Source organism: Acomys minous, assembly GCF_964271855.1.
Source record: "Acomys minous genome assembly, chromosome: 16".
In the NCBI taxonomy this organism is placed as follows: domain Eukaryota; kingdom Metazoa; phylum Chordata; class Mammalia; order Rodentia; family Muridae; genus Acomys; species Acomys minous.
In genome coordinates, this window is record NC_140498.1 from 57,664,348 (window position 1) to 57,683,489 (window position 19,142).

Here is a 19,142-nt window from a genome sequence, read left to right on the forward strand (position 1 = left end):
AACAAAAAAACAGGCAAGTTCTCAAGCAGGCCAAGTGGAAGTAAAAACACAAACAAACAAAAAAGCCAAACAAATAAATACCACCTGTGAGGCGGACATGGTGGCGCACACCTTTAATCCCAGCACTCGGGAGGCAGAAGCAAGTGGATCTCTGTGAGTTTGAGGCCAACCTGGTCTACACAGCGAGTCCAGGACAGCCAAAGCTACACAGAGAAACCCTGTCTCGAAACAAACAAAAGTCATCTGTAATGGCTACTTAATAGGCTACTAACCTTGCTTTGATTTTAGAAAAAACTTTAACGTGTATTAGCTAGGCCAGCCAATCTTTTCATATCCACCAACCCACAGAAAGAGAAAGAAAACCAAGAATCACTTTCAAAATGTCTAATAAAAATTATTTTACCTGTAGATTGCTTTCTGTGACTCTGTTCCACCAAACCATATTGATGGGGACTCCTGATTTACACCTGTCGGCAAGGCAGCCAATAGGGTTCTTTGCTTTTCGTGCCTTTGATCCCATCGGAACTAGCCTCTCCTCCAGCATCCCCAGGCGATACTTCCTTGGCTAGGAGAAAGAAGGAAAGAAACCAAGCCACTCCTAACATCCCACTAACCTAACCTAATGTAATCAAAGCATGGGGCATGTTGGAAGGTGGGGTGAGAAACAAGGACAATCTCTTAGGACCACCCACCATCCCCACCCTACCAGACCTAAGATAAGGCACAGCATCATAGGCTGAGCCATGTTACATACGTAACCAGCCGTAGAGAGTTGCACCTAATGTTCTGAAGCTTATGAATAGAAGGTAACTTAGCAAGGTGAGTGCTCCACACAGCTTCCCCAGGAACTTACCTACCCTCACTGCAATATGGAGAAATGGTTTCAGGGGCACAAAACAGAGATGAAATAAACTCTCATCTCCTCTTCAGGAACTCATCTCACTATCTTGTGCCCTGCTAAGAACTATTCCAAATAAAGGAAGCAAGTGATGGCAAAGGGGGGGCTTTTTATAAACTATCTTAATTCTGTGCTAGAGCACAGCAGTTACTCTAAAATCAGCAATAATGTAGACTAATAGCATCAACCTCACCGGTCCAATTACAGTAGCCTCAACAGACTAACAGTGAACAGACTGTGCAATAAAATAGCACATTCACCTGTTAACACTCTAGTGAAGTCAGTGAGCCAGCCTCACAGCAGCTGGCAGGGCCATGTGAGGAATCATCCCTTAACTACAGCAAGCACGAGCTGCATCACTGCACCATAAAGGTAGCACAGGCATGTATATAAGCACATATGCATGTGTATGTACATGTGCTCCCTTTAGGAAATAAGCCGATACATGCTTGCAAAGATACCTCCTTAAAGAAGTGAAATAAGATATACACTTACCTACTGCTCTGCCCTGAGATATAGTTAAGAGCACTAAAAATCATTAGAATGCAACATTGAGGTGAGATTTTTTTTAAATCTAATATAAAGGCACATTTTTCTGTGCATGTTGGTACAAAAGCTTGTAATCCCAGAACTTGAAAAGCTAAAGCATGAGCATCCTTAATCTTGGGCTGGAGAGATGGCTTGGTGGTTAAGAGCACTAGGCGCTCTTGCAAAAGACCCAGGTTCAATCTCCAGTACCCACATGGCACCTTACAAACACCTCTAACTCCAGTCCCAGGGGCTCTAATACCCTCTTCACACTTCCACAGGCACCAGACACATAACATTGTGCACATATATATATGCAGGTAAAAACACTCATACACATAAAATAAAATGTAAAAAGACAGGGTGGAGTCAACAATTTAAGAAAACACACACACACCACAACTACCTACATTTCCAAACCCTGATAATGCCTATAGAAATTATTCTATGTAACATGGTTCCCCTCTCCATAAGAGACCTAAACTAATAAGGAGAATAGAGAATAATTAAACTTGAATTAAGAAAGAAACTAAGGAAGAGGTTTCTGACGCTAAAGTAGCTCTGACTGTATGCAGCCCAGGGCTCACCCAGTGTTCCTTGCATGTCTAAATCAGAGAAGGTTTCTGGACCAAAATACTCGAAGTGCTTCATGGCTTATGCCATAACCACATTAAGTACAGCTTTTTTGTTTGGTTGGTTTGGTTTTTCGACACAGCCTTGGTTGTCCTGGACTAGCTTTGTAGACCAAGCTGGCCTCGAACTCAGATCCAACTGCCTCTGGCTCCCCAAGTGCTGGGATTACAGACCTGCACCACAGTGCCTGGCTCTAAGTGCAACAATTTCAAAGCAAGGTATTCTAACAACATAATTCCTTGGAAAATGTTAAAGTTAAAATTAAACTCTGTACATTTTTGTGTTCAAATCCAGTACTATGTAAAGCTTTGACATGTAGTAAGATATAACCTTAATAAAGCATTTACTGATGTTTTTTCTAATTGTATTTTAGAAAACTCTTGTGTTATAGATTCTTCTACCTCTATTAAAAAGGTTAAACTGTCAATGGCTAATTACAATCATAGCAGGTGGAGGGAGATGGCTCAGTGGTTACGAACACTGGCTGTTTTTCCAAAGAACTTGGGTTCCATTCTCATCACCCATCACCATACGGAGCTCCGGTTCTAGGGTATCTGACCCCCTCTTCTAGGGGCCATAGGCAGTACACACATGGTACAGACACACATGCAGGCAAAACACAAAAGCATTTTTTGAAACTAAAATCACAACTACCAAAACATTTCAAAGATACTTCAATTCTAGTCACATACTAAAATACTTTAAATGGCCTACAGCAATACAGATTTGTCACAAAGTCACTTTCTTTTTGACCGAGTGGCAACTGTCAATGCAATTTATCTTCCATGTAGTGCATTAGTAATACAGAAAAAGCATACTAGAGCACCTTTCCTCCAGCAGCCCTCAGTTAACTGTTTCTGAGTTCCCACTGCCTGCAGCTGAAGAGTAGACGGCTCAAGTGGAGCCACGACAGACACCGCTCTTCCATAGCTGCGTGGCCCTGCAGGCCTCTGAGAAGACCTAAAGGGGAGCGTTATCTCAAGTAACAGGCACAGTTGGGGTGAAGCACATGCCTTTGATCCCAACACTTGGGAGGCAGCAGAACCACCGTGAGACGCTGTTTGGGGGAGTGGGGGATTGCAAAATAAAGTACCAAAAGCAACAGGGTACAAAGCCACAAAGCAAGATGACATTAAAAAAAGTAAAGGCAGCAACAGGAAGAATGAAGGTATAGCAGAGAAAGGTGTACCAAAAACGTAGATTCTACACACAAGTCCCCCGCACAAAACAGAGAGCACAGGATTGCTTCCTCGGTGAGCTAGCTTCCAGCTGGAGCTCTGAGCAAGGGCTTTGCCCTGGGGACTACTTCAGGTGCTTAGAGTACAAGGACGCACATCACCTTTCTGGGAACAGAGGTTGTCGTCTAGGAGGCACCACTAAGTCTAAGTCACTGACCCCGTCCAGCAATGCACACAGAGCTGAGGTCCCAAGACAGCAGGGCCAGGGGCACTTCACAAGGGAGGCAAGTGTGCCAAAGCAGGAGAAAGGAGAGAAATGTGGGGGTACAGGCTTACTGAGATGGTATTTGAAGGGGGAGATGGAAGGCCAAGGAAAACCCAACTGAAGATCAAAGCACAGTGGCCAAGCTCACACAACACTAAACCACCAGAAAGCTAAGGTAAAGAGACGAAGGTGAACGCAGTAATAAAACATCTGCTGTGTCATGACCCACAGTAACAACTCTGCATTGCATTTTGCAAAGGGAAGGGCTGAAGAGCTGACAGGAGAGGGTGCATTTCAGAGAGGAAGTTCTACAGCACTCGAGGTGTGTGGGCATCAAACTGGAAGCAGGTGACAAGTTAGTGGGCTCTGGCGAGAGGTCTGGGTCAAGCTTTCTCAGCTTCAGCGCCGTGCCCTGGATACATCTCTTCCAGCAGGGGAGGCCCAAGCCGCCTGCGTCTCCCCACTGCACTGCTACAGCAGCTGCAGCAAACACAAACTGCCTTCAGGGATTGTTACATGCTCTCTCCACACAGGGTCACCACTGCCTGTCACTAAGAACCACGGCAGAGAACAGTAAGAAAGCCAGAGTGCCAAGGACCTAGGAGGCCAAAACCCGCTGATTAGCTGAAAGCAGAGGCTGACAGAGAAAGACAGTCGGAAGGACGGTAAGGAGGAACAATGTTACAGGAAATGGCTATGTATACAGTTCTCTGAGTTTTCCTTCAGCACAAGCCACATGCCCCTCTCTCTTTCCCCTTAAGTTCTAAAATCCTTAGACAAGCATTGAAAATTGCAATTATTAAACACACACAAACACACACACACACACACACACACACACACACACCTTGGGTTAGCCCTGCTCCCAAACAGCCAAAGAAGTCCCGTCTTACTGAGTATGCTGAATGGAGGCATGCACACTACAGGCACCCACAGCACAGTCCTCAGTGTCCTTGTCCTGGGTAAACACCCAGCAATGCTCCCTCTATGTCTCAAGCTTTCCTACAAAGATGACTCGTGTTTATAGCTCAAAAATGTAAATTAACAGTAAGACACTAAGAACAGTGGTAGCTTGAACACTGTCTACACTACAAGCATAACAGACAGGCATGTGGGGCTTGGGGGAGGGTGGGGGGCTATAGCTCAGAGTACCACACCTGCCTAGAATTCCCCAAGCCCTGGGTTCCATCCTCATCACAAGAGACATTTTTAAAAAGCAAATCTGACTGCACCAACCAAGAGTGTCTGCAGAAGTCCTCAGCAGTGCCAGGCCTTGTGCATCCAAAGAGCACACCAAAGGGTCAAGTTCTCAAGAGCCCACACCCAGATGGGAGGGAACTAGTGATGTAGACAGAAGCAGGAGACACCCTCAAAGCTGAAGCATAGTCCCAGAGCCATTTACAAAGCTTCTTTCTAAGGATTTGGCTGGTGCCTTGGGACTGAGGAGTTTCCCCTCTAATCTCTAACAAGGCAGGAAGTTTTCAGACTCTGCACCTGTTATGTTGTTCGGGGTAGGGTTTTGGGGGAGTGGGGTTGCTTTTGAGACAGGGTCTGTGCAGCATGGACAGCTCTGAACTCACTGTGTGGCTGAGGGTAACCCTGAACTCCTGGCCCTCCTGTTGCATGGTCACAACGTTAAAAAACAAAACAAAACTATACACTCACTGAAGATTTCAGTATCAGCTTTTCTGTCTTTAAGACCAAACAAATGACCAGTAAGGTCTGTTCCTATTTCAAGAATATGTACAATCTAGAGAAGGAACAGGGACAAGCCAGTGCTCACAGCATGGAGTCCTTGCTGACTATAAAGCAACACCAAAGCACTGCACAGCAACCTCAACAACGACAGGCCAGAGAAAACAAGGTGCTATTATCATCCCCAAACAAAATGCTTCCGTGAATTCAAATTAAGGAAACCCCTCTGAATATCAAACTCAGAAACAAGGATGTCTATTATTTGTACTATGAAACAATGATCAAATAGCACACGCTCAGAAAAATAAAAAGTCATGAACACAGAGAAAACGTGCACTCCTTCACATTCTGTTTAGTGACAGGCAGATCCACTGTCTTCTGCAGAACGTGGTCAAGTGTAGGTCCATCAGCCCGAATCAACAAACGGCATGCTTTTCTTACACAGCCCCTCTAACTCCAGAGGCCATCCCTTAGCTAACCAAAGGACCTCATTATTCCAGCACATCTTTACTTACACAAAATAAATACAAAATTGCAATTACATTAGTGGTTAGAATTAAATTCACTTAGAATACTAACGGGCTGCTAAAATTAAGTAAAGCCATGGGGGCGGGTATTTTTGCTACCCAGCCTGTGGATGGCCTTGAACCACGCTGGCTTCCAATCTGAGGTGATTCTCCTGCCTCTGCGTTTGGGCTGAATGGGCCATCACCCCTGGGGTCACAGGTCTCAACACACCCATCCCTGTATGGTGCAGGGGATAGACCCCACCAGCCCAGATATTTCTCCAGCCTGCCTTGTTTTTAATTTAACTTCTAGATATTTTCTTGCTGAGTTGAATTTTTAAATGAAGCAGATTATCTTCAAAGCTGCTGTTATGATTTGAAATAGGAAGTAATAAGGAGTAACCCTGCTACTTTCTCAGAAACAAATTAAGTTTCTGAACTACAGAAGACTTAACTACTACCTGGCAAGCTAAAGTCACTATGACAAACGTTTTACATCCACCAATTTTATGAAGCTAATGCCCATCATTACATCCACTTTATGGAAGTTGGGCTGCGGTGGCGCACGCCTTTAATCCCAGCACTTGGGAGGCAGAGGCACGACTGCTGTGAGTTCGAGGCCAGCCTGGTCTACAAGGCGAGTCCAGGGCAGTAAAGGCTACACAGAGAAACCCTGTCTCGAAAAACCAAACCAACCAACCAAACAAAAACCATCCACTTTATGGATTTGAAGCAAATGTTAAAAGAGGTTAAAATAACTTTTCCTACACTCTCACCACTAACTAGGTCGGGCTGTCTCCAAAGAAACCCATAACACATCACAATCCAAATGTTGTTTATCTAAACTGGAATCCATCTCTCTTGATCTCACTGGCACAAGAATCAATAAGAGATGATATCCAAAGAAATAAAGCCAAAAAGATTAACACACCCTCTCTGGCCCCCCCCCCCCCCCCCCCGCCTTCAACAATACGGAAAAAAAGGAAGAAAGAAACAAACAGTTATCAGGTTGGTGACCACAACCTAACTGACTTCTTCTTCACACCTATGTCTTAGGAGAACAGGCGGAGTCACTAAGAAGGCCACATTCCCGGTAGTAGTTATACTTCCTGAGTTCAGTGGTACAGTAGTCCAGCAGACAATCTCACCATGACCTCCGGGCTCTATGGTCTAAGGCAAAAGCACCATATATTTATTAAACAGCTGTTATGTGAAACCTGACTCAGGATGACAATATGGCCAACAGTGCCACTGCCGGGTAAAAGAGGCACCCAATTCAGCTCATTTGTTGGGTATGATGTTAACTAATCTGCACACTACTACACACATTTAAACAACCTCCAGAACAAAAGTGCCAGTTTTGAAAATCAATCAAAAGACAAAACTCTCTTGCAAACATGAATTTAAATAAATCTTTCTCAGAGCCATGTGCACACCTTTAGTCCCAACCCGAGAGGCAGAGCAGGTGGATCAGGGCCAGCCTGCTCTACACAGTGAGTTCCCGGCCAGCCAGAGCTATGTAGAGATCCTGCCCCGCCCCACCCTCAAAAAAAAGAAAAAGGAAAGAAAATCTTAGTTCAACACACTCACTACACAACCAATGACGTGCTCGTCAGTCAGCTCTGTGGCACTGAAAGACAGGTATGGCTATGTCAAGAGACTAGAACCACAGAGCCCACACTGGGTAAGAACAGAGTGGCCAGTGAGCTGTACTCCACCCACATCCCACCACGGCCCCAGCAGATGAGCTACGCCCCTTGGCTCCCACTTCTCTCATCCTGACCAAGAGCTTTACAATCAAGAGCAGAATACACATTCCAGAACGTGACTGAATGTTAAAGCCTTTGGAAGCTGACTGGTGTGAGTGGAAAGCTTCTTACTGACTGAAATGTAAATGGCAGGCACATAAGAGGGTTATTCTGGGAGAGGGAGAAGCTGAGCTTAAGTGACCGAGTGACTAAAACGGTGAGTACAGCATCACCCTGAGAGCGGTAGAGGAACTCCATGAACACAGGTGCTCAGGCACGTGGCTGGCGGCCCTGCACAGGAACCACAGGAGAGCCTGAAAGCTCCACGTGCAGCTCTGGCACCCAATGTTTACATATGTGACTCAGTGACTCTGTGCCAGGAATAACTTCAGCTGGGTCTACCTTGCAGCTAAGTTTCCTCGCATACTGATCTCTAACCTCTAGAATATTAACTCTCAATCTGTTTGTTTTTTGTTTTTTGAGACGGTTTCTCTGTATAGCCCTGGCTGTCCTAGAACTCTCTTTGTAGACCAGGCTGGCCTTGAACTCACAGCGACCCACCTTCCTCTGCCTCTCGAATGCTGGGACTAAAGGTATGCGCCACCACGTCCGGCATTTAACTCTCATTCTTAACAGAACTCAAGAGTCATAAGTAGCATATTACAGAGATTTAATCCTCCCATAGACTGTAAATTAGAATTTAATTCTTCCAACACCTAAGAATATATTTATTTCATATTGTGTCCTCCACCTATATATATTCTTAATAAGGAAAAGCAAAAACATCAATGCTTTGCAAGCATAAATATAAAAATTGTCTTAAAAATTTCTTGTATGTTATGGTTCTATGATTTGTGTGAAATTAAAAAAATAATTACAAGAAGAGTAACTGTATTGTTTGATGCTGCAGTATTATCAAGTTGCTACAGGCGCAGCTCTGCTGACGCCGACTCTGGTCCCCTAGCTGTAATGACCAACGGCACATACGTGCCTATATATGGAACGGTTCAGCCATCTTCTCGTGTATCTCGTGACAGATGATGGCTAGCAGCCTTTCTGTACTATTTTTCCTATTACATTTTACTTCAGTAAACCCATAAAGACACTAAGATACCCAGCTCTAGTCTCCTAGTTTATCTGTGAGCAACAGCTGAGGAGGAGTCACGAGGCTCCTTCCTTCCTCACAGCGCCGCTGCCTTCTACCTAGATGGTTTGAACTGCTGCTGGGATCTGCCCGAGACCCTGGGGAGGCTTCCCGTACAGGCTGTATGTGGCAGTGAATGTCCTCCTGCCTGTTCTCTGACATTGTTCTGAAGTATCTATCCTGCTTAAATAAGCACGGAGTTTAATAAGTAAATGTAACTTGCACTTACTTCCATGGAGCTGTACCATGAAACAAGCATAAACTACTACAGCAAAAGGGAAAAGGCAGCCCCAACTGCCAGCACACTATGCAGAGAAGTCCAAAAACAACAGTTTTAAACCTTCTGAGCAACCACTAGCGTTTAACACAACACATACCACAGAACAGCACATACCGCCTGAAGAGCCCCGTGTGCCCTCCTCTACACATGCTGTGGAGTGTCAACACAGCAATGGAGACTTCCCTGTCACATACAAGCATTTTCAATTTATACACAGTACAGTTTTTTTAGAGATAAAAGACAAACATTCTGTTTAGAATATACCTATAATTTCGTGAATGGGAAGATTACAATCTGAAACAATGGAACAAGGTCACGGGGTTAGAGATCCAGGGACCTCCAAAGTCATAGCTTCATTCTAATACTGAAGGCCAGGCAGGGCAGCTCAAGCCTGAGTCCAGATCTCAAGAGGAAGTAGGATAGTCACTGCAAGTCTGAGGCCAGCCTAGGCTACAAAGCAGTGAAATCACATATTAATATTTCCGTTACTGTTTTCACCTAACAGGGAAAATATGTACTGTATTTTCTCTTTCCCCACTGATTTTTACTTAGTTCAAAAATAGATCTAAACAGTATATTTGAGCTTTCTGTTGGAGCTAGCTTTCAGGAACAGCTCTAACTGACTGACTTTTTTCTGAGAGAAGGCCTCTAGGGAATAGGAGGGAACATGGTCCCCAGGCTGCGGTTGCTCTCCCCTTTTGCACTACTGGTGACAGGTGTTCCTCTGTCCACCTCTACCACACCCCACCCTGTGAGAAAAGAATGGAAAGCAAAACTAACTTCAGTCTTGGTGAAAACATTGAAAGATCTACAGGCATCAAGCCAAGGCATCTCCAATCTCCTCCTCGCTCTCGTCCAGTTCTCAAGATGAAAAGAACATTAAGTACTCGTGAGACTATATATGTCATATAATATACCTTTTGCTTTGAAAACAAACACCCAGTCTCCTCACGTTCCGTAAGTACAAGCACAGGGTCACGCCTGTTTCACACAGCCCAGCAAGCCTGTGAGTGAGCTGAGCCCGGCAGCCCGGCAGCAGCGGTCTTCTGGACTCCATACCCCCTGCCCTCTACCAGATGCCTCCCCTCAAACTCTTGCTCAGTTCATTCTCAATAAGGCTGGTGTGTAACTTGGGGCCTTTCTCCCATTACTTAGGAAGAACTTTACAGGAGCATCCATCAAGATCCTGGACCTCTGCCTGCTGCTACTGGTCCTAACCAAACCACCAGCTTCTTTAAATGACCATTCACATCGCATGGCTCTCATTACAGCCCAAACGCACCAAACCACTCACTTCAACTTCTCACAAAAATCAGTCCTTATGAAATTCTGCAGTGGGGTAAAACCTCAATTCCAAACTACATCAAATGTGTAACATGAACTGGCTTTGAAGAGCTAAGCATGGTGGCACACACTTGTAATGCTAGCACTTGGGAAACTGAGGAAGGAGTGTTATGAATTCAAGTCCAGGCTGAGCTGCTGAGTACGACCGTGTCGTCCCTGCCCTCCCTGACCTGTGCGCCCCCCCCCCAAAATGAAAATTACAACAACAAACACACTTTTAGTTAAAAATTTACGCACTTGAGTCAATTATACAAAGTTGTAAATCTCAAGTTTGTTTTGTGCTGTATATGGAATTCCTTTGAAATCTAGTCACAAAGAAGTCAAACAAGCTAAAATAGGGTTAAAATGCTTACACCAGGACATATCAACAGCAATAGAATATACTAAGAAAAAGAACAAGGGCTAGTGAAGTATATTTCATTCCTCTGCATACAAGTTTTCATCCCTTGCATACAAAGCAAATAAAACCCCACATCTAAGAGAGAAGGCATCAGTCATGGTGTGACATGCTTGCAGTCCCAGCATTGGGAGGCTGAGGCAGGAGAACCATCAAAATACAAGGACATCCTGGACTATTATAGATCCCAACTCAAAAAGCCAAAAGCAATGAGAGAAAGCAAGGAAAAACTTAGATAAGGACAAGAAGAGCACTCAGCCCACTTAGGAAAATGCTGGTACTTGGTACCCAGCATCACCTCTAAACTCTATCTAGTTGCACTGGAATTTCAATCTCACCTACCTTCCTCCTCTGGGAGATGCTGAGGGCACCGAAGTCATTAAACAGGGATGAAGCAGGTGAAGTCAGAGGATCTGGAAGGCAAGTCACACAGGTTTCCAGACAACTCAGGGAAGGAGCAAGGCTGAGACCTATTACCCTGGCAGTGCCACAACAGCAGCACACATGCACAGCAAGCTCAATGCTCACGCGCCTGCATGCTCAATGCACAACACAAACTGATGAGTTACTTCCTTCAGCCCATATTGCTGTCTACCCAGTCAAGCATGTATCTTTACCTAAGAATTCACCTGCTTGATTAAAACAAGAGACAAGTAAAATACAAAAGTTAAGTCTTTTAAGTCACATGACTGGGGGTGTAGTTTTGAAGGCAAGAAGTCTAGCTATAGTAAACACTGGTGTTAAGACGGAGTTGTAGGGATAAAAAGGCGTCAGAGAGACCCAGGCTCAGACTCGCTGTGACAGCTGCGCCTTCAAACCATCCACTCTACAGACTAATCACAGTTCTGAGTTTAACAACAGATTTCTGACATTTTTATTAGTTGCTTTAAATATCCTAAAGTTATTTTAAAGATTAAAATATTGAATATTTCAAAACACAAACAGAATCCAAAGATTTTATAGGCTCGAAAGTGCCATTACTCTGCAAATGTAATAACTCTGAATTATTTCCTACTTTACAAATCACGAGTTAAGGTTGAAGGGCACAAGACATGGAATGAAGTACTCCATCTTCACTTCTTGGCTCCAATAAACCTGTATTTTTTTTTTAAACCTGTATTTTTTTAATCTTATTATATGTGAGATCCTAAAAGCCTGTGTTAAATGCCCTCACATCACAGTACACAGAGATTTTTACTTAGTTTCTCTGAGTCCTTCTAGCTGGAGTTTTGTGTTTACTGGTGTTAAAATGATTTAATATGAAATAAGTAATTTGCAAAAAGAAAAATGATAATAAATAAAAAGACAAATGTTTTATATGATATATAAATTTAAGACAGTCAAAAGGGCATAATTTACCATGTATCATTTGTCACCTTGTATAGTATTTAAACAATATGGGAACAGTAAAACATAATGCTACAAAGTAGTGGGGTTTTTTTTGTGTGTATGTGTCTGTGTGTGCGTGTGTGTGTGTAGTCCAAGACAGGGTTTCTCTGTGTAGCATTGGTTGCCTTGGACTCACTTTGTAGACCAGACTGGCCTCGAACTCCACCAGCCTCTGCCTAGGAAGTGCTGGTATCAAAGGTGTGTGTCACCACACCTTTGTTTTTAATCTTTTAAAAACATTTTTAAACTATTCACATATATAGTCCACTAGAGTAGACTTCTTGCAAAAGAACAGATGAGAGCTATGAAAATAAACAATAGAATTTAATTCATATTAATCAAGTACCATGGTTAAAATGTTTAATGTAATCTCAATTATTCTACTTATTAATAGAAAAAGAAGAATGGGTGATTCAAAATCCTGGTAAATTTTTCTAGTTAATACCCGTTCATAATTTCTACAATGTCTATGATCATATTGCTTTTAGAACTGTAGATGCATGCAATCAGATCTTACCATGGCCTGCGTATGGTTTGGCACTGTCATTTAGAAGGCTCGGGGAACTGCTACTACTAGTCATTCTCTGAAAAATAAAACATGCACATGGGGCCATTGAGAAATACAGAATGAAAAGCATCCAACAGTAAGACTGGCTGGACCACGCTGCACTCTCCCATCGCTTTTTAAGGATGCAGAGACTGAGTAGGAACCGAGTGACCTCTCACCAGCCACACATTCCCTCCTACACACGCTACCACTGCTTAAGCTACGGCTCCCTATACGAAGAGGCCCAGGAAGCACAAATAACTTTCTTACTAGCCCGTGTTTCAGACAATGCTCCGGGCCTGTTTTGAATTGCAGTTCTGTAACTTAACGCATGGCTATCATCCCTAAGATATAAATTCCAATACCCATCCTAGGAGGCGGAACGTGCCTGTACACAGTCAATGCATGCTCTCCCTCCTTCAAAAGCTAAGTTAGGCTGTCTTCTGTTCGGCAAACATGACCTCTGCTTTCCTACCCCATTGCCCCTACGTTATCCTAGAAGATCTCTGAAGACAACAAACGAAGCTGCCTCACTCTCTGCAAAGAGAATCCAAGTTAGAATATATCAGCTCTAACTTAAATCCTGTAATCCAACACTCAAGTCATTTGGCTTCTCACTCTATTTCTGCGTCACTGAAAAAGGAAGCAGGAGGACAAGTCCTTGAGACAATTTCAATATACATTTTATATATACACACACACATACACACACACATGCGCGCGCGCGCACGAGGCACGGTAATAACACATGGTTCAATCCTAGAACCTGTGAGGTGGGCAGAAGTTTGAGGTCATCCATCTTTGGCTATGTAGCAAAGTTTTGACCAGCCAGAGGCACATGAGACCCTGTCTTAAAATAACTACACATTAACTGTCCCCTAATGAATAAAGCATTTAGGGACAGGGAGAAAGTGGCTCAGCACCTAAGCTCCTGATCAGCAAGAGTGAGGGCTTGAGATTCAAGTTCCAGCACCCACATAAAAAGGCAGACATGGGGCAGGGCGGTAATGGCGCACGCCTTTAATCCCAGCACTCAAAAGCAGGTGGAGCGCTGAGTTCGAGGCCAGCTTCATCTACAACATGAGTCCAGGACAGCCAAGGCTACACAGAGAAACCCTGTCTCGGGGGTGGGAGGGGGGGGGGTGTATATCCTGGGCGCCCTGCTAGTTCATGCAGTAAAGCAAAGGGCAAGAGAGGCCAACAACCGCCATCACGCTCTAGTGTCCACACACGCACACGTGGGTACACACACCTGTGTCACACACATACAGACCCATGGAAGGGAGACGTGACTTGTGTTCATGACTGTGTGTGCTTCCTTAAATGCTTAAAGGCAAATAACCGGTAAGGAACACAGTGACACTCAAGAATCAGCTTTTCATAATTAAGAATCATTTAAGAAGTACTAGCTTCTAAAAATTACTCCAGCACTGAGTGGAAACCAAGCAGCATCTGACTGCAATCACAGGGCCGCAGGACACCATTTTCTCTATTAGAACAGTTTGCCGAAGAAGAATGTTAGAAACACTCCTCAACAGCTATCTACAAAGTGTCCTCAGCACTGCACACAACCATGACAAAGAGAAAAGCTCGATGCATGGAAAGCTTTGAGAAGGCAAAGGCAATGTTAACAGGACTTCAGATTTAGTAACTGTAATGCAAATTCAGAGCCTGCAGCTGACACTCCTGACAGGAAGGGGGCTCAGGGCACTGCTAATAGCACTGCTGCCTGATGAGTGGGGCCAGAGGCTTTCCCACACTGACAGCACATCCATACAACCCACATGGAACAACTCCCGCGTGCCCTCCGCACACTCCACTGCCACCTCTCTCCCCACACCCTACCCTGAAGGCTCTCACTGAGTGCTACAGATGACATCCTGTGTCTCAACCACCTCTGCCTCCCACCCAAACACTTTGAGGGTGAGGGCATTTCACCCCACCCTGGGAATACCTGCATCAAGGGATACTTTGCTTCTATAGGGCTTCCAAATCCATTGACTCCAATAAAGCTGGTGCTGAAATAGGAATCTGTGAGACTTGAGTCAGGTAAAGCACCTCCATCCATTCCAGGAACTGAAAGAGAAGGGAAACCCGTTCACAATTAGGTTAAGGGTGAAATTTCCATAACCTGTCACTTGTTTGTTCTTTTGTTCATCAGGTCCTAACTCAAGTTAAAATTAAGATGTACTTGACCTAAAAGGCTCTTTTACAATGCTGCTGTGGCTGCTTCCTCCCTGCCCTCAGGAAAGAAAAGAATTTCCCCAACACAGGCTTCTCTGTGTAGCCCTGCTTGTCCTCGAACTGGCTCCGTAGACTGGGCCGGCCCTGAACGCAGACAGGCCTGCTTCTGCCTCCTCCCGGTGCTCAGATTAAAGGTGGGCACTGGCCAGGAATGGTGTTTACACTAAGACCCTAGTGGCCGCACAACATGAAAAACACAGCTGTATTTCTAGTTCCTTAACTTTGCAAAGGAGGAGAGACTCCTAATTACAATCCCTGGTCACATGAACAGCGCAGTTTGTCAAGTCTCTCTCACAGCCAATCTGAAACAGTCTTAATGCCACCTCACATTCAGAGAAACTGTGAAGGCCACAGGGGCTGCAGAATAGAAAAACCTGGAGCTCTCTCTCTCTGTGCTGACTTCAAGGAAGAGGTATAAGACAGTCACACTAGCTGGGCCACAAGCACTACGCAAGGATAGGGTGGTTGAGATTCGATTTTCAGGAGTTGGCAGGCAGGACTTTCTACAATGCCATATGCATTACACCAGGATCCTGAGCTGATCTGAGCAGAGTCATTGAGAAACTCACAAGTCCCCACCTAAAAAACAAACTAAAACAATCCACAAAACTTGAGCTACGTGCCTAGCACGCAGAAAGCCCTGGACTCTATGCCCGCACTGCACTCCTCAGGCATGGTGGTGGATGCCTGGAATCCCAGGACTCCATCAGGGAGGTAGAGACCTGAGAATCAGAATTCAAAGTCACCTGCTACACAGTAAGTTTGAGATAAGCCTAGGATACACGGCACCCTGTCTGAAATGAATAGACAGACAACTCCGACTGAGTGGCTCACTTTAAAGAGTAGAAGCCGGGCGTGGTAGCACACGCCTTTAATCCCAGGACTCAGAAGGCAGAGACAGGTAATCACTGTTGAGTTCGAGGCCAGCCTGGTCTACAAAGCAAGTCCAGGACAGCCAAGGCTACAGAGAAACCTTGCCTCAAAAAACCAAAAAACAAAACAAACAAACAAAAAAGAAAGAAAATGTAATACATCCACCAAAAATTAAGTACCTTTTAATGTAGCCAATTAAGAATTGCTATAATTTAAAATAATGATGACTGATGGGCAAGATTTATTTAAAGATTTATTTATTTACTTATTTAATGTATGAGTGCTTTATACCTGGAGGCCAGAAGAGGGCTCCAAATCTCCTTATAGATGGTTGTGAGCCACCATGTGGTTGCTGGGAATTGAACTCAGGACCTCTGGAAGAGAAGCCAGTGCTCCTAACCTCTGAGCCATCTCTCCAGGCTGGGCAAGATTTATTTAAATTATCCCTGGATGCCACGCACTGCAGTACAGGTCTATAATCCCAAGTATTTAGGAGGCTGAGGCAGGGGGTAACAAGTTCAAGGCCCACCTGGAGCTATAGAGTGAGGTCAAGGCAGACTAAGCAGCTCCAGGAGACCCTGGTGTCAGAATTAAAAGGTGGTCAGACACGCAGCTCATGGCCGTAAGCCAGTATTCAAGAATCTAAGGCTACAGCGTGAGTTTCTACAGCCTGGGCTGTACAATGAGACAAGCAAAGCAAGCAACCAAACAGTAACAAAAGTAAGCAATCACAATAAAATGGAGGGCTGGAAACTTGGCAGTAGAACACCAGCAGAGACCTTGGCTCGTTCCCTAGCATGCATGAATCCTCAGGAAAGCACAACTGGACAGACTGGCAAATCTACCGTCATTAAAGCCTGATGCCTTGGGATCATTACCCGTTCCTCTATACAGTCCCTTTTTGTAAGGTGGTAGCCAACACCCAACATCCAGGCATGGCCTCCCAGTCTTCAGGGACTAATGTGGGTAAAGCTGAAGAGCAGCTATGGGAAGAATAATAAACACTCTGAACAGCTGGGGCACATCCAGGGCAGCATCAGCAGAGACGTGCTGGACAATTCCTCTCTCCTCAGAGCTGGGCACTCACCACTGCCAACTCACACAGCAGAAACAAGATGCCACCTCAACAAGACTTCTACTGCTGTGGCAGCACGGCAGCCCAAGACCCACAGTGAACCACACACTCAGGAAGCTCAGGACCATGAAACCTGGCCAACAGAACACTGTCAAGTTACAGGGGAAAACAGAACCTCTGGTCAGATCTATGCATCCCTTGGGAAATGCTGAAAACCCATGGGTCACCAAAGTCTGCAGGAGAACTTTCAGACAGTATATCGGATGTGGGGAAGAGCCACCGTGCTCAGCATGAACCCTGCAGAAAATGGTAGAGGTGTGACCACTGTCTGAAGCACCACCTACAGACTGGGACAGCAGCCACAATCCAGACTGAGAGAAGACAGGGCATTCACAACAGAGGAAGCCCAGCAATCACACTACAGTCACTGGCTGTGAGGCCAGCCTAGTCTACATAGTTGAGTTCTGAAACAGCCATTACTATATAGAAATGCCCTGTCTTTAAATTTTAACTATTTAAAAGCACCTCCAGTTCCAGTTTTTACATTAAAAAGTAATTATTTAAAACCAACTCAAGCCCCCTTCAATAAAATAAATTTTAAATTAACTACAAGAACCAGATAGTCAGGCCAGTGCACAAGCCTGGAGACCTGAGTTCAATACTCAAATGCCCTGGTGGAAGGAATGAACTGACTCACGAAAGTATCACACACACACACACACACACACACACACACACACACACACACACACGCACCCATGTACATGTTCAGGCCATGGTATGAGTGTACTCCCACACAGTTAGTGACAGTCTAGGAATGCTATGAAACACTACTGCCTACTCGACTGGCCACTGCACACTCAAACTCACAACAGCTGTGGTAACTATGTACACTATCAGGTCCATGTCACAGAATGGAGGAGGAGACAGACAGACAGACAGACAGACAGACACACACACACACACACACACACACACACACACACACACACACACACACACACCCCTCTATGGCAGTTAATGGCTGCTGAGAAAGAGAGAGGTTTTCTTCAGTGATGGAGCCACCCAAGGTTGCCGTGCTGATCACCCAACACCTACAACAGAAAGAGGATGGAGGAGCTGGCAGGAAAGGACTCAGCAGGCAGAAGGGGACAAAAAGGCAATGTGAGCATGACCAAAACTACACTAATTATACAGGAAACGTCACGGTGAAACTCAGTACATACAGCTAATATGTCCTGATTTTTAAAGCTTTTCAAAGTAGGGCCAGGCATGATGACGCACACCTTTGAACCCAGTGCTTGGGAGGCAGAGGCAGGTGGATCTTTGTGAGCGTAAGGCCAACCTGGTCCACAGCCAGTTCCAGGCCAGCCAGAGCTACACAGTGAAGCCCTGTCTCAAAAAGAACAAACAAAAAAGCTTTTTTTAAAAAAACTTTTTTTTGAAATGACAGGATGTAGAAAATAAAGAGCAAATAATCCATGTATTTTTACTTAAATAATTCATTTATTAAATAATTTAACATCTATTTTATTAACTAAATCATTTATTTAAATAACTCCTAGTTCATTCCTTCAGCTGTTTCCAGATCCTGGCAGTGTTCCTAAGACCTCTAGCTCGCCAAGCAGCTGGGGTGCAGATATGTACACCTTTGATCTAACACTGGATCCCTGACCCTGCTTCTTGACATAGAGCTCCAAAAGCTCAAGACATCATAGTCTAACCAAGTAAGTCTGGGTAGCAGTATCACCAGGTATCACCAACTAAGCCACTGTGGTGGGCTGTAACTGTGAACCCTACCTCGACTCCCCTACAGGGAAGAGAACTGATAGAATTACTACCCATCATGCCCACGTGAGTCTGCATCTAAACTCCTCAATTATGGGATTCCAGCAACCACCAGCTTGGACCAGAAGAATGGCATCCGGTCCAAAGAGACAGAAGCTCACCTTGCCTGCCTTCCCGCCTGCCTGTCGGTTATGTTCCTTGATAGGAGAGCCTGAGTTCTAGGAGCTGTTTAGCAAACTCCCAACCCAAGTGGGGAAGTCACAAGACTCCTCGATCTGTAGCCAAGTCAGACAGAAGAGACAGCCTGGGGACCTGCTACTTGGAATAGAGGTCTGTGGTTCAGGGGCAGAAGGAAGAGGCAGCTTTGTAGGGGCAAAGATAAGTGACGTCATCACACCCTGTCTAAAGGGAGGTGTAGCTGCTTTAGGGGGATTGTCAAAGCACAGGAAAAAGAACAAGTGCAGGTTATTTCATTAGTGTAATAACCATTTATAATACTGAGTGGGAAGGGAAACATTTACAGCATAACGATCATGCACACTTACACACATATCAACACAGAAAGTCTGATTGAATAAACACGCAGGAAGTGTTATCTAGTGTTGTCCTG

General features: G+C 44.7%; 1 protein-coding gene across 8 annotated transcripts in view; it reads right to left on the reverse strand.

Moving 5' to 3' along the window:
- Positions 1-19,142, reverse strand: part of PAN3 (poly(A) specific ribonuclease subunit PAN3) — a 106,017-nt gene that overhangs the window by 73,587 nt on the left and 13,288 nt on the right. For 6 of the 8 annotated variants that reach the window (XM_084761737.1, XM_084761736.1, XM_084761740.1 and 3 more), the window contains exons 2-5: positions 14,507-14,628; positions 12,523-12,589; positions 10,959-11,029; positions 404-565 (exon numbers count right to left, since the gene is read on the reverse strand). In XM_084761737.1, coding sequence (XP_084617863.1) covers positions 404-565; positions 10,959-11,029; positions 12,523-12,589; positions 14,507-14,628 — 422 coding nt within the window. The remainder of the gene's footprint in view (positions 1-403; positions 566-10,958; positions 11,030-12,522; positions 12,590-14,506; positions 14,629-19,142) is intronic. The other 2 variants (XM_084761739.1, XM_084761738.1) reach the window with 1 other exon arrangement.